The following is a 16,338-nucleotide window of genomic DNA, read 5'->3' as shown; positions in this document are numbered from 1 at the left end:
CCAGGGAAGCCCTCTCCATCTGCTCTTATCTGAGAGAGTATACACTCCCCATTACAGTCTATCTGCTTTTGTTCACTCTCACCTATGTTCCAGTAGTTCCTTTTTGTGAATGTACCTGCATTATATTTCTTTTCTGAGGGAATGGAGGGCAAATAGTAGGGTTTAAGGCCTTTATTCCCGGAACCAGAAATGTATACATCAGAGGCTTTTAAGAGGAGTATTATAATAAAATATTTTAAACCTAATTCTTGAATCTCCATTGATAATTAACTAAGAGAGCCAGAATCATGTTGGAGAAGACATTTTAAAAGTCTGTCAAAATAGGCCTTAGGAAAGATGGTGGGAACTTGAATTAGGAAGATGTCCACAGAAATGGTAACAAATATCTGGATTTGGGTCATAATTTGAGGACAATGCAGTAGAACTTCCTGATGCTTTCAGATTTTTAAGGAGGTAATGGTGTGGCAGAGGGTCGAGGAAGATATCTATGTGTCCAGGCTGAAGAAATGGATGAATGCTGATACTATTTAGTGAGATGAAGGAGGATAGGGAATGAGGACATATAGAGGAGAAAGTCAAGACTGCTGTTTTGGGGGAGGTGGCCAAGATAATTGGAGTAGGAAGACCCTGAGCTCACTTTCTCCCTGGGGCACACCAAAATTACAGCTATTTACATAGCAACTATTGATAAGAAAGACCAGAATCTAGCAGGAAAAAATCTTTTACAACTAAAGATATAAAGAAGGAACCAACCACAACAAGACAGGGAGGAAGGGTAGAGATTCAGTATAGTCAATACCTATACCCCCAGGTGGGTGACCCACAAACAGGGAGGATAATTACAATTGCTGAGGTTCTCCCCAAGAAACAAGGGGCCCAAACTTTACATTGATCTCCCCAGCCTTGGGGTCCTGCATTAGGAAGATGAGCCCCCAGAAGGTTTGGCTCTGAAGGCAAGCAGAGCTTAATTTCAGGGGAACCAGAGGGCTGTGGGAAATAGAGACTCCACTATTAAAGGGCTCACACAAAATCTCACATGCTCTCCGATGCAGTGCAGAAAGAGAAATTTGAAAGGAGCCTGGGTCAGACCCACTTGCTGATCTTAGGGAGCCTCCCAGAGATGCAGGTAGTAACTGGAACTCACCCTGGGGACACAGACACTGGCATCAGCCATTTGGGGAGCTCATTCTACAATGTGGACACTGCTGCTGGCTAGTGTCATTTTGGAATCCTCCCTCTCCCAGGACCTGGCCCTGCTCACCAGCTTGTCAACACCAGTACTGAGATGCCTCAGGCCAAGCAACTAGCCATGTAGGGACACAGCCCCACCCACCAGCAAGAGAGCAGCCTTAAGATCCCCTGAGGCCACAGCCACCCCAGCACACATCCCTTTCCACCAGAGGACCCAGGACCCAGCCACACACACCAGTGTGCCATCACTAGCCACAGGACACCCAGGGCCCTGCAACCAGAGAATCTGGAACCCACCATATGGCCAGCTTCACCCACCAGATGGCCAGCACTAGCTCTGGGCCAGCCACACACATGGCAGTGGACAGGCATCAACTCCAGGACCCACTGAGCCCCAGCCCTGCCCACCAGCAGGCAAACTCCAGCCCCAGGACCATGGCAGCTCCACTGCTCACCATGTCAGGACCCAGCCCATTCACCAGCAGGCTAACACCAGCTCCAAGACACCTTGGACCCCTCAGCCAGCTGCCCCAGGATCCAGCCCCACTCACCAACAGGCCAGAATCAGATTTAGAATAACACAGACCTCACAACCAGGTATGTCAGGAACTGACCCAAACGACGAGCAGGTCAACACTAGATCTGGAACACTGGTCACAAAAGCAGCCACCCCAGAACACACCCACCAGAGGGTCATCACTAGCCCTGGGATAATGCAAGACTCTGCATCAGCCTCCTTATAACCGAGCCCAGCCAACCAGCAGCCAGCAGCCTCTGCACAAGGCAGGGCCTGGCAACCAACTGGGCTGGGGACCAGAAACTCCTATGAGACTGCCCACAGTTGGCATCCACAACAACAGAAGGACCCATGCAGCCCACATAGGGGGCACCTCTAGAGCATATAGCTCTGGTGACCAAAGGGAGTTGCACCGCTGGCATGGATAGGACAACTCCTACAAAAGGCCACTTCTTCAGGTCAGGAAACATAACCAACCTACCAAATGTATAGAAATAAAAACAGCAAATTATAAATAGAGCTAGCACATATATATGGAATCTAAAAAAAAAAAGTTCTGAAGAAACTAGGGACAGGACAGGAATAAAGATGCAGGCAAAGAGAATGGACTTGAGGACACGGGGAGGGAGAAGAGTAAGCTGGGATGAAGTGAGAGAGTGGCATGGACATATATACACTACACTGTCTGTAAAACAGACAGCTAGTGGGAAGCAGCCGCATAGCACAGGGAGATCAGCTCGGTGCTTTGTGACCACTTAGAGGGGTGGGATAGGGAGGGTGGGAGGGAGTTGCAAGAAGGAGGAGATATGGGGATATATGTATATGTATAGCTGATTCACCTTGTTATACAGCAGAAACTAACACACAATTGTAAAGCAATTATACTCCAATAAAGATGTTTTTAAAAAACCCCAGCAAATTAGGCAAAATGAGGAAACAGAGGAAAGACATTCCAAATGAAGGAACAAGATAGACCCCAGAAGAGCTAAGTGAACTGGAGATAGCCAATCTACCCAATAAAGAATTCAAAGTAATGATTATAATGATGATCAAAGAAATCGAGAGAAGATTGGATGAACAGAATGAAAAGTTAAAAGCTTTTAACAAAGAGTTAGAAAATATAAAGAAGAACCAAACAGAGATGAAGAATTCAATAACTGAAATGAAAAATACACTAGAAGGAATCAGTAGAGTAAGTGATAAAGAGGAAAAGATCAGCAAACTGGAAGACGGGGTAGTGGAAATCACTAAACCTGAACAAAAGAAAAAGAAAAAAACAATAAAAAGAAATAAGTACAGTTTAAGAGACCTCTGGGGCAACATCGAGTGGGCTAACATTCACATTATAAGGATCTCAAAAGGAGAAGGGAGAGAGAAAGGGGCAGAGAACATATGTGAAGACATAATAGCTGAAAACTTTCCTAACCTGGGAAAGAAAACAGACAGCCTGGTCCAGGAAGTACAAAGAGTACAAAACAGAATTAACCCAAGAGGACCACACCAAGACACATTGTAATTAAAATGGCAAAAATTAAAGATAAAGAGAGAATATTAAAAGCAGCAAAGGAAAGGAACAAGTTATGTACAAGGGAACTCCCATAAGTCTACCAGCTATCTTTTCAGCAGAAACTCAGCAGGCCAGAAGGGAGTGGCACAAAATATTTAAGCTGATGACAGGAAAAAACTTTTGACCAAGAATACTCTACCCAGCTAGGCGTTCATTCAGATTTAATGGAGAAACCAAAAGTTTCACAGACAAGCAAAAGCTAAAAGAGTTCAGCACCACCAAACCAGATTTACGAGAAATGTTAAAGGGAAGTTTTCAAGTGAAAAAGAAAAGACCACAATTAGAAAAAAGAAAATTGTAATAAAAAGGGAAGATGGTGGAGTAGAAGGACATGGGCTCACTCCCTCTTGAGAGCACCAGGATCACAACTAACTGCTGAACAATCATCGACAGGAAGACACTGAAACTCACCAAAAAAATACCCTACATCCAAGACAAAGGAGAAGCCACAATGAGTTGGTAGGAGGGGTGCAATCACAATAAAATCAAATCCCATAACCTCGGGGCGGGTGACTCACAAACTAGAGAACAATTATACCACACAAGTCCACCCACTGGAGTGAAGGTTCTGAGCCCCACATAAGGCTTCCCAACCTGGGGGTCCGGCAATGGGAGGAGGAATTCCCAGAGAATCAGACTTTGAAGGCTAGCAGGATTTGATTGCAGGACTTTGACAGGACTGGGAGAAACAGAGACTCCACTCTTGGAGAGCACACACAAAGTAGTGTGCACATGAAGACCCAGGGGGAAAGAGCAGTGACCCCACAGGAGACTGAACTAGACCTACCTACTAGTGCTGAAGGGTCTGCTGCAGAGGCCAGGGGTTGCTGTGGCTCACCACGGGAACAAGGACACTGGTGGCAAAAGTTCTGGGAAGTACTCCTTGACATCAGCCTTCCCGGACTCTGCAATTAACCACACCAAAGAGCCTGTAACCTCCAGTGCTGGGATGCCTCAGGCCAAACAACGAGCAGGGAGGGAACTCAGGCCCACCCATCGGCAGACAAGCATATTAAAGTATTACTGAGCTCTGCCCACCAGAGCAACACCCAGCTCTACCCACCACCAGTTCCTCCCATCAGGAAGTTTCCATAAGCATCTTAGATGGCCTCATCCACCAGAGGGCAGAGAGCAGAAGCAAGAAAAACTACAATCCTGCATCTTGTGAAATGAAAACCACAATCACAGAAAGATAGACAAAATGAAAAGGTAGAGGGCTATGTACCAGATGAAGGAACAAGTTAAAATCCCAGAAAAACAACTAAATGAAGTGGAGATAGCCAACCTTCCAGAAAAAGAATTCAGAATAATGATAGTGAAGATGATCTAGGACATCGGGAAAAGAATGGATGCAAGGATCAAGAAGATGCAAGAAATGTTTAACAAAGACCTAGAAGAATTTAAAAACAAACAGAGATGAACAATACAATAACTGAAAGAAAAATACACTAGAAGGAATCAATAGCAGAAAAACTGAGGCAGAAGAACGGATACGTGACCTGGAAGACAGAATGGTGGAAATCACTGCCATGAAACAGAATAAAGAAAAAAGAATGAAAAGAAATAAGATAGTCTAAGAGACCTCTGGGATAACACTAAATGCACCAACATTTGCATCATAGGGGTCCCAGAAGGAGAAGAGAGAGAGAAAGGACACGAGAAAATATTTGAAGAGATTATAGTCGAAAAATTCCCTAACATGGGAATGGAAATAGCCACCCAAGTCCAGGAAGCACAGAGAGTCCCAGGCAGGATAAACCCAAGGGGAAACATGCCAAGACACATGGTAATCAAACTGATAAAATTTAAAGACAAAGAAAAATTATTAAAAGCAACAAGGGGAAAAGGACAAATAACATACAAGGGAACTCACATAAGGTTAACAGCTGATTTCTCAGCAGAGACTCTACAAGCCAGAAGGGAGTGGCATGATATATTTAAAGTGATGAAAGGGAAGAACCTACAATCAAGATTATTCTACCCAGCAAGGATCTCATTCAGATTTGATGGAGAAATCAAAAGCTTTACAGACAAGCAAAAGCTAAGAGAATTCAGCACCACCAAACCACCTCTACAACAAATGCTAAAGGAACTTCTCTAAGTGGGAAACACAAGAGAAGAAAAGGACCTACAAAAACAAACCCAAAACAATTAAGAAAATGGTCACAGGAACATACATATCAATAATTACCTTAAACGTGAATGGATTAAATGCTCCAACCAAAAGACACAGGCTCTCTGAATGGATACAAAAACAAGACCCATATATATGCTGTCTACAAGAGAACCACTTCAGACCTAGGGACACATACAGACTGAAAGTGAGGGGATGGAAAAAGATATTCCATGCAAATGGAAATCAAAAGAAAGCTGGAGAAGCAATACTCATATAAAATAAAATAGACTTTAAAATAAAGAATGTTACAAGAGACAAGGAAGGACACTACATAATGATTAAGGGATCAATCCAAGAAGATGATATAACAATTATAAATATATAGGCGCCCAACATAGGAGCACCTCAATACATAAGGCAAATGCTAACAGCTATAAAAGAGGAAAATTTACACCAATGGACAGATCATCCATACAGAAAATTAATAAGGAAACAGAAGCTTTAAATGACACAGTAGACCAGATAGATTTCATTGATATTTATAGGACATTCCATCTGAAAACAGCAGATTACACTTTCTTCTCAACTGCACACAGAACGTTCTCCAGGATAGATCACATCTTGTGTCACAAATCAATCCTTGGTAAATTTAAGAAAACTGAAATCATATCAAGCATCTTTTCCGACCACAATACTATGAGATAAGAAATAAATTATGAGGAAAAAAACCTTAAAAAACACAAACACATGGAGGCTAAACAATATGTTACTAAATAACCAAGAGATCACTGAAGAAATCAGAGGAAATCAAAAAATATCTAGAGAAAAATGACAATGAAAACACGACAATCCAAAACCTATGGGAAGCAGCAAAAGCAGTTCTAAGAGGGAAGTTTATAGCAATACAATCCTACCTCACAAAACAAGAAAAATCTCAAATAAACGATCTAACCTTACACCTAAAGGATCTAAAGAAAGAAGAACAAACAAAACCCAAAGTTAGCAGAAGGAAAGAAATAATAAAGATCAGAGCAGAAATAAATAAAATAGAAGCAAAGAAAACAATAGCAAAAATCTTCTTTGAGAAGATAAGCAAAATTGATAAACCTTTAGCCAGACTCATCAAGAAAAAGAGAGAACTCAAATCAATAAAATTAGAAATGAAAAAGGAGATGTTACAATGGACACCACAGAAATGCAAAGCATCATAAGAGACTACTACAAGCAACTCTATGCCAATAAAATGGACAACCTGGTAGAAATTGACAAATTCTTAGAAAGGTATGACCTTCCAAGACTGCACAAGGAAGAAATAGAAAATACAAACAGACCAATCACAAATAATGAAATCGAAACTGTGATTAAAAATCTTCCAACAAACAAAAGTCCATGACCAGATGGCTTCACAGGTGAATTCTATCAAACATTTAGAGAAGAGCTAAAACCCATCCTCCTCAAACTTTATCAAAAAATTGCAGGGGTTTCCCTGGTGGCACAGTTGTAGAGAGTCCGCTTGCCAATGCGGGGGACGCGGGTTCATGCCCCAGTCCAGGAAGATCCCACATGCCACAGAGCAGCTGGGCCTGTGAGCCATGGCCACTGAGCCTGCACGTCCAGAGCCTGTGCGCCACAATGGGAGGGCCCACAACAGTGAGAGGCCCGCGTACTTCAAAAAAAAATGCAGAGGAAGGAACACTCCCAAACTCATTCTATGGGGCCAACACCACCCTGATACCAAAACCAGGCAAAGATACTACAAAAAAAGAAAATTACAGACCAATATCACTAACGAATATAGATGCAAAAATCCTCAACAAAATACTAGCAAACAGAATCCAACAACACATGAAAAGGATCATACACCATGATCAAGTGAGATTTATCACAGGGATACAAGGATTGTTCAATATACACAAATCAATCAATGTGATACACCATATTAACAAACTGATGAATAAAAACCATATGCTCATCTCAATAGATGCAGAAAAAGCTTTTGACAACATTCAACACCGTTTTATGATAAAAAACTCTCCAGAAAGTGGGCATAGAGGGAACCTACCTCAACATAATAAAGGTCATATATGACGAACCCACAGCAAACATCATTCTCGTTGGTGAAAAACTGAAAGCATTTCCTCTAAGATTAGGAACAAGACAAGGATGTCCACTCTCACCACTATTATTCAACATAGTTTCGGAAGTCCTAGCCACAGCAATCCAAGAAAAAGAAACAAAAGGAATACAAATTGCAAAAGAAGAAGTAAAACTGTCAGTGTTTGCAGATGACATGATACTATACATACAAAATCTTAAAGATGCCACCAGAAAACTACTAGAGCTAATCAATGAATTTGGTAAAGTTGCAGAATACAAAATTAATGCACAGAAATCTCTTGCATTCCTATACACTATCAACGAAAGATCAGAAAGAGAAATTAAGGAAATAATTCCATTCACCATTGCATCAAAAAAGAATAAAATACCTAGGAATAAACCTGCCTAAAGAGATGAAAGACTTGTATGCAGAAAACTATAAGACACTGATGACAGAAATTAAAGATGACACAAGCAGATGGAGAGACATACCATGTTCTTGGATTGGAAGAAACAATATTGTGAAAATGACTATACTACCCCAAGCAATCTACAGATCCAATGCAATCCCTATCAAATTACCAGTGGCATTTTTTACAGAACTAAAACAAAAAATCTTAAAATTTATATGGAAACACAACAGACCCTGAATAGCCAAAGCAATCTTGAGGGAAAACAACACAGAGCTGGAGGAATCAGATGCCCTGACTTCAGACTATACTTCAAAGCTACAGTGATCAAGACAATATGGTACTGGCACAAAAACAGAAATATAGATCAATGGAACAAGATAAAAAGCCCAGAGATAAATCCATGCAGCTATGGTCAACTAATCTATGACAAAAGAGGCAAAGATATACAATGGAGAAAAGGCAGTCTCTTCAATAAGTGGTGCTGGGAAAACTGGACAGCTACATGTAAAAGAATGAAATCAGAACACTCCTTAACAACATACACAAAAATAAACTCAAAATGGATTAAAGACCTAAATGTGAGGCTAGACACTATAAAACTCTTAGAGGAAACCATAGGAAGAACACTCTTCGACATAAATCACAGCAAGATCTTTTTGATCCACCTCCTAGAGTAATGGAAATAAAAAAAATAAACAAATAAGACCTAATGAAACTTAAAAGCTTTTGCACAGCAAAGCAAACTTTAAACAAGACGCAAAGGCAACCCTCAGAATGGGAGAAAATATATGCAAATGAATCGATGGACAAAGGATTGATCTCCAAAATATATAAACAGCTCACACAGCTCAACATTAAAAAAACAAACAACCCAATCCAAAAATGGACAGAAGACCTAAATAGAAATTTCTCCAAAGAAGACATACAGATGGCCAAGAGGCACATGAAAAGCTGCTCAGCATCACTAATTATTAGAGAAATGCAAATCAAAACTACAATGAGTTATCACCTCACACTGGTTAGAATGGGCATCATCAGAAAATGTACAGACAACAAATGCTGGAGAAGGTATGGAGAAAAGGGAACCCTCTTGCACTGTTGGTGGGAATGTAAATTGATACAGCCACTATGGAGAACAGTATGGAGGTTCCTTAAAAAACTAAAAGTGGAACTACCATATGACCCAACAATCCCACTACTGGGCATATACCGAGAGGAAACCATAATTCAAAAAGACACATGTATCCCAATGTTCACTGCAGCACTATTTACAATAGCCAAGTCATGGAAGCAACCAAAGTGTCCACTGACAGGCAAACAGATAAAGAAGATGTGGTACATATATACAATGGAATATTACTCAGACATAAAAAGGAACAGAATTGGGTTATTTGTAGAGATGTTGATGGACCTAGAGACTGTCATACAGAGTGAAGTAATTCAGAAAGAGAAAATAAAATATCATATATTAACACATATATGTGGCATCTAGAAAAATGGTACAGATGAACTGGGTCGCAAGGCAGAAATAGAGACACAGATGTAGACAACAAACATATGGACACCAAGGGGGAAAAGTGAGGCGGGGGGCTGGATGAATTGGGAGATTTTGATTGACATATAAACACTAATATGTATAAAATAGATAACTAATAAGAACCTGCTGTATAAAAAATATAAAATAGAATTCAAAAAATAATAAACAAGAAAATTGTGAAAGGAAAAATCTCATTGGTTAAGGCATATATACAGTAAAGATAGTAAATGAACCAGGTATAAAGCTAAAGGTTAAAAGAAAATTTGTTAAATCATATCTATGTGCATTAAGTATTTAAAGGATTCAAAAAACAAAAAGATGTAAAATATGATGTCAAAAACAATAATTGTTGGGGCAGGGGAGTAATAATGCAGGGTTGTTAAAATGCATTTAACTTAAGAGATCAGCAGCTTAAAATAATCACACATATAGAGAGACTGATATATATATATATACCTCATGGTAACCAGAAACCAAAAACCTATAATAGATACACTCCCCACCCCTGAAAAAAAGAGAAATGAATCCAAAGATAACAATAAAGATAGTAAAATCTATCACAGGTAAAATCAAATCACAAGTGAAGAGAACAAAAGAGAAGAAAGGAACAAAAAAGAACTATAAAAACAATTAACAAAATGACAATTAGTACATACCTAATGATAATTATTAAAAATGTAAATAGACTAAATGCTCCAATTGAAAGACATAGTGTTGCTGAATGGATACACACACCTAAAAACAGACCCCTATATATGCTGCCTACAAGAGACTTACTTCATATCTAGAGACACATACAGGCTGAAAATGAAGGAATGGAGAAAGTTATTCCATACAAATGGAAATCAAAAGAAAGCCAGAATAGCAATACTTATATTAGACAAAAGAGACTTTAAAACAAAGACTGTAACAAGAGGCAAAGAGGGCCATTGCATAATGATCAAGGGCTCAATTCAGAAAGAAGATATAAAAATTATATATATATATGTGTGTGTGTGTGTGTGTGTGTGTGTGTGTGTGTGTGTAAAACATAGGAGCACCTAAATACATAAAGGAAATATTTACAGACATAAAGGGAGAAATCAACATGGCACAATAATACTACGGGACTTCAACACCTCAATTACACCAATGGAGACATCTTCCAGACAGAAAATCAAGAAGGGCTTTAAATGACATATTAAATCAGTTGGAGTTAATAGATATATATAGAATATCCCATCAAAAAGCAGCAGAATGCACATTCTTTTCAAGTACTCATGGAACATTCCCCAGGATAAGTCATATGATAGGGCACAAAACAAGTCTCAGTAAATTTAAGAAAATTGAAATCATATCAAGCATCTTTTCTGACCACAATGCTGTGAGACTAGAAATCCAATACAAGAAAAAAACTGCAAAAACCACAAGAATGTGGAGGTTAAACAAATGCTACTAAATAACCAATCGTTCACTAAATAAATCAAAGAAGAAATTTAAAAATACGTAGAGACAAATGAAAATGAAAACACAACAATCTGAAATCTATGGGATACAACAAAAGCAGTACTAAGAGGGAGTTTTATACAAGCTTACCTCAGAAAACAAGAAAAATCTCAAATAAACAATCTAAACATATACCTAAAGGAACAAGAAAAAGAAGAACAAACAAAACCCAAAGTTAGTAGAAAGAAAAAAATCATAAATATCAGAGCAGAAATCAATAATACATTAAAAGTATCACAAACCATGATCAAGTGGGACTTATCCCAGGGATGCAAGAATGGTTCAATATCTGTAAACCAATCAATGTGATACACCACATTAACAAACTGAAGAATAAAAATCATATGATGATCTCAATAGATGCAGAAAAACCTTGACAAATTCAACATCCATTTATGATAAAAAAGAAACCTCTCAACAAAGAGGGAACATACCTCAACACAATAAAGGCCATATGTGACAGGCCCATAGCTAAGTAGCATCATACTCAATGGTGAAAAATTGAAAGCATTTCTAGTAATATCAGGATGAAGACAAGGATGCCCACTCTCACCAATTTTATTCACTTTTATTTACATAGATTTGGAAGTCCTAGTCACAACAACCAGTTGAAAAAAGAAATAAAAGTAATCCAAATTGGAAAGGAAGAAGTAAAACTGTCACTGTTTGTAAATGACAAGACACTATACACAGAAAATCCTAAAGATGCTACCAAAAAACTACTAGAACTCATCAATGAACTTGGCAAAAGTTGCAGGATATAAAATTAATACAGTAAGTTGCAAACTTTCAAAGATGCGAATGTGCCCAGTGAAAGGACGAAGAGAGAGAAGAGGAAGAAAAAGTAACTGAAGAACCAAAGAGATTCATGATGCAGGAAATGGCAAGGGGATTTTCTTTCTTTGAGGAGGCACTGTTAGTTTTTGAGACACAGAACCAAAATGTAGAACAGTACATGAAGTTTGCAGCAGCCATTCAGAATGCAATCCAGTGCTACTGTGTCATCTATGATGAGAAAAAAAAAAGATCTATTACCAAGACATCACTGGACTGTTTTTTCAAGAGAGTAGATAGAATTGAATCTAGCAAGGAACCAGAAGCTGTGCCATCAACGTCACCCATGAGTGCAATTGCAGCTTGCACTCAGTCTCCTATTGCTGATGATCTTTCAGCTCTACCATCTCCCACCTCTCCTCCCTCCTCCAGTCAGTAACTCTTCTTGCCTGTTCACTTGATGCCAGCTCCTGTATGCCAGCTGTTGTACTGTACTACTGTACTTTTCAAGGTACTGTACTATAAGATTAAAAATGTTTTCTTTATTTTTGTGTTTGTTTTTATGCATTATTTGTTCAAAAAGTATTATAAACCTATTACAGTACAGTACTGTACTGTACAGCTGATTGTGTTAGTTGGGTACCTAGGCTAACTTTGTTGGACTTACCAACTAATTGGACTTATGAATGTGCTCTCAGAACGGAACTCTTTCATATGTAGGGAACTTACTGTATACAGAAATCTGTTGCATTTCTATACACTAACCAAGAAACTATCAGAAAGAAAAATTAAGAAAACCATCCCATTTACAATTGCAACAAAAAGAATAAGATTCCTAAGGATAAGTCCAACTGAGGGAGTAAAAGACCTGTACTTGGAAAATTATAAGGCACTGATAAAAGAAACTGAAGACAACAAAACAAATGGAAAGATAAATTGTCCTCAAGGATTGGAAGAATAAATATTGTTAAAATGACCATACTGCCCAAGGAAATCTCCAAATTCAATGCACTCCTTGTCAAAATACCAATGGTATTTCTCATAGAACTAGTAAAAATAATTCTAAAATTTGTATGGAAACATGAAAGACCCCAAACAGCCAAAACAATCCTGAGATAAAAGAACAAAGCTGGAGTATCGTGCTCTCTGGTTTCAAACTATACTACAAAGCTACAGTAATCAAAACAGTATGATACTGGCTCAAAAACAGACACATAGATCAATGGAACACACGAGAAAACCCAGAAATAAACCCACATTTATATAGGCAATTAGTCTCATCAAAGGAGGCAAGAACATACAATGGAAAAAGACAGCCTCTTCAATAAATGGTGTTGAGAAAACTGGACAGCTACACACGGAAGAATCAAACTAGACCACTCTCTCACACCAAGCACAAAAATAAATTTAAAATGAATTAAAGACTTATATGTAAGGCCTGAAACCATAAAACTTCTAGAAGAAAACATAAGCAGCACACTCTTTGACATGGGTCTTAGTAATTTTGAGGGGTGGGGGGTATGTCTCCTCAGGCAAGGGAAACAAAAGTAAAAATAAACAAATGGGACTACATCAAACTAAAAAGCTTTTACACAGGGAAGGAGTCTATCAACAAAATGAAAGGCTACTACTTAATGGGAGAAGATACATACAATAAGGGGATAATATCCAAAATATACTGGAATTCATAGAATTCAATATCAAAAAAGCAAACAACCTAATTAAAAAGTGGGCAGAGGATCTGAATAAACATTTTTCCAAGGAAGACGTACAGATAGCCAACAGACACATGAAAAGATGCTCAGCATCAGTAATCATCAGAGAAATGCAAATCAAAACCACAATGAGAAACCACCTCACATCTTTCAGAATGGTTATTATCAAAAAGACAATAAATTGGTGAGGATGTGGAGACAAGGGAATGCTTATGTACTCTTGGTGGGAATGTAAATTGGTGCAGCCACTATGGAAAACAGTATGGAGATTCCTCAAAAATTAAAAATAGAACTACCATATGACCCACAAGTTCCACTCCTAGATATTTATCTGAAGAAAACAAAAGCAATAATTCAAAAAAATATATACACTCCTAAGTTCATTGCAGCATTATTTACAATAGCCAAGATATAGAAGCAACCTAAGTGCCCATCAACAGATTAATGGATAAAGAAGATATGTTTTATACATATAAAACATATGAAAGAATGAAATCTTGCCATTTTCAACAACATGGATGGACCTAGTGGGTATTATGCTAAGTGAAATAATTCAGACAGAGAAAGACAAATACCGATTTCACTTAAATGTGGAATCTAAAAAAGAAAACAGTGAACAAACATAACAAAACAGAAGCAGTTATAGATACAGAGAACAAACAAACAGGTAGTTTACCAGAGGGGACAGGTGTGTGGGGAAAGAAATAGGTGAGGGAGATTAAGAGGTATAAACTTCCAGGTGCAAAATAAATGAGTCAAGGGTATGAAATGTACAGTGTGGGGATATAGTCAACAACAATGTAATATCTTTGTATGGTGAAAGACGACTTATCGTGGTGATCATTTTGAAATGTATAGAAATATGGAATTACTATGTTGTGTAACAGAAACTAACACAGTGTTGTAGGTCAATTATACTCCAAAAACAAACTCATAGAAAAAGAGATCAGATTTGTGGTTACCAGAGTCGGGCATGAGGGGAGGGGGAACTGGATGAAGGCAGTCAAAAGGTAGAAACTTCCTGTTATAAGATAATAAGTACTAGTGATGTAATGTATAACATGATAAATATAATTAACACTGCTGTGTGTTATATATGAAAGCTGTTAGGACGGTAAATCCTAAGAGTTCTCATCACAAGGAAAATTTTTTTCTATTTCTTTTATTTTGTATCTATATGAGATGATGAATGTTCACTAAGCACTGTGATAATCATTTCATGATGTATGTAAGGCAAATCATTATGCTGTACACCTTAAACTTGTCCAGTGCTCTATGTCAATTATATCTCAATAAAACTGGGGGAAAAAAGAAAAACAAAATAATTTAAAATAAAATAAAAATAACAAAACATCCCCTAAATTTCAAAGTGTGTCTTCTTTTTGTTCATTTCTACAACAGGTTGTTACTATTACTATATCTAACCTGTTTCCATTTCTCAGGTTTGGGAGGAGGTTAATGCTCAGATGGTGTTTGCTCCAGCTCGCCATTACTGACACCTGTGCAGCCTTTGCTCCCACCTTCCTCATTTACTGCTCCCTACGCTTCTTGGCTGGGTTTTCTACCATGAGCATCCTGACAAATATTTCTGTGCTTAGTAAGTCAAAATTTTGGGTGTTTGCCATTTTCCAAGCCTTAACTTTGACTTTGAAATTCTAACTTTGTTTGAAGTCAAAATCCTGTTTGTGTTTTCTTTCAGTTGTAGAATGGACAGTGCCCCGATTCCAAGTCATGGGAATGACCATGTCAATCTGTGCTGCTTGCATAGGACAGATCACCCTAGGAGGACTAGCTTTTGCCATTCGAGACTGGCACACCCTTCAGCTGGTGTTTTCTGTACCATTATTTGTCTTCTTTCTTTCCTCAAGGTATAAGCTTTCTTACTTCCTTTGTCTTAGAGGATCCTAGATGCAAGGTACCTGAAATTAGGATGCAAGAATTCTGGTTGGTCTTAGTCAACACTTGAGCACATGCTCTACTAATCTGTGCCCTATGTACAATTAAAGAAGCAGAACGAGTAGGGTTGCCAGATAATATCAAGGGCATTCAGTTAAACTTGAATTTTAGATAAAGCAATAAACTTTTTGTATAGTATGCCAAATATTGTATGGAGCATAGTTACACTAAAAATTATTAATTGTTTATATGAAATTTCTATTTACCTAAGAATTCTGTATTTTCATTTACTAACCAGATAAAATACAGTGTCTCATTAAAGTAAAAATTCAAATAAACAGCAAATACTCTTTAGTGTATGTCCAAAAAATTGCATGGGACATAGTCATACTCAAGAATTACCCATATTCACTGTTCATCTGAATTCAAATTTAACTAAACACAGTGGGTTTTCTTGTTGGTTTTTTTAAATTTATTTATTTATTTATTTATTTTTGGCCGCCTTGGGTCTTCATTGCTGCGTGCGGGCTCTCTCCAGTTGTGGCGAGTGGGGGCTACCCCTCGCTGCAGTGCGCGGGCTTCGCATCGCAGTGGCCCCTGTTGTTGCAGAGCACAGGCTCCAAGGCGCACGGGCTCCAAGGCGCACGGGCTTCAGTAGTTGTGGCACGCAGGCTTAGCAGCTGTGGCTCGTGGGCTCTAGAGCTCAGGCTCAGTAGCTGTGGCGCACGGGCTTAGTTGCTCCGCGGCATGTGGGATGCTCCCGGACCAGGGCTCGAACCTGTGTCCCCTGCATTGGCAGGTGGATTCCCAACCACTGCGCCACCAGGGAAGCCCAAACACAGTGTTTTATTTGCTAAAACTGATAATATCTTGCTGAATAATGGGGGGAGGGCACTATGACTCCAACTCTATATTCCCGGCAGTGAAGGTGTACTGCATGGAGAGGTCATCTTCACAGCTTCCTAGTTATGGTACAAAAGAACATAAGTTTGTATTTCCTGGTATAACAGAACAAGAGATAGGTATTAAA

At 38.7% G+C, this 16,338-nt stretch overlaps 1 protein-coding gene across 1 annotated transcript in view; it reads left to right on the top strand.

Moving 5' to 3' along the window:
- The window catches only part of LOC307055245 (organic anion transporter 7), a gene marked incomplete at both ends in the record, with an annotated part of 39,917 nt that overhangs the window by 7,985 nt on the left and 15,594 nt on the right, over nt 1-16,338 (top strand). The window contains 2 exons of the mRNA XM_079707302.1: nt 14,855-15,009; nt 15,112-15,280. Coding sequence (XP_079563428.1) covers nt 14,855-15,009; nt 15,112-15,280 — 324 coding nt within the window. The remainder of the gene's footprint in view (nt 1-14,854; nt 15,010-15,111; nt 15,281-16,338) is intronic.

The sequence above is a fragment of the Hyperoodon ampullatus genome (genome assembly GCF_949752795.1).
Source record: "Hyperoodon ampullatus genome assembly, chromosome: 7".
Classification (NCBI taxonomy): Eukaryota; Metazoa; Chordata; class Mammalia; order Artiodactyla; family Ziphiidae; genus Hyperoodon; species Hyperoodon ampullatus.
Note: the sequence above shows the minus strand (reverse complement) of the source record. Positions and strands in the feature narration are given on the sequence as shown.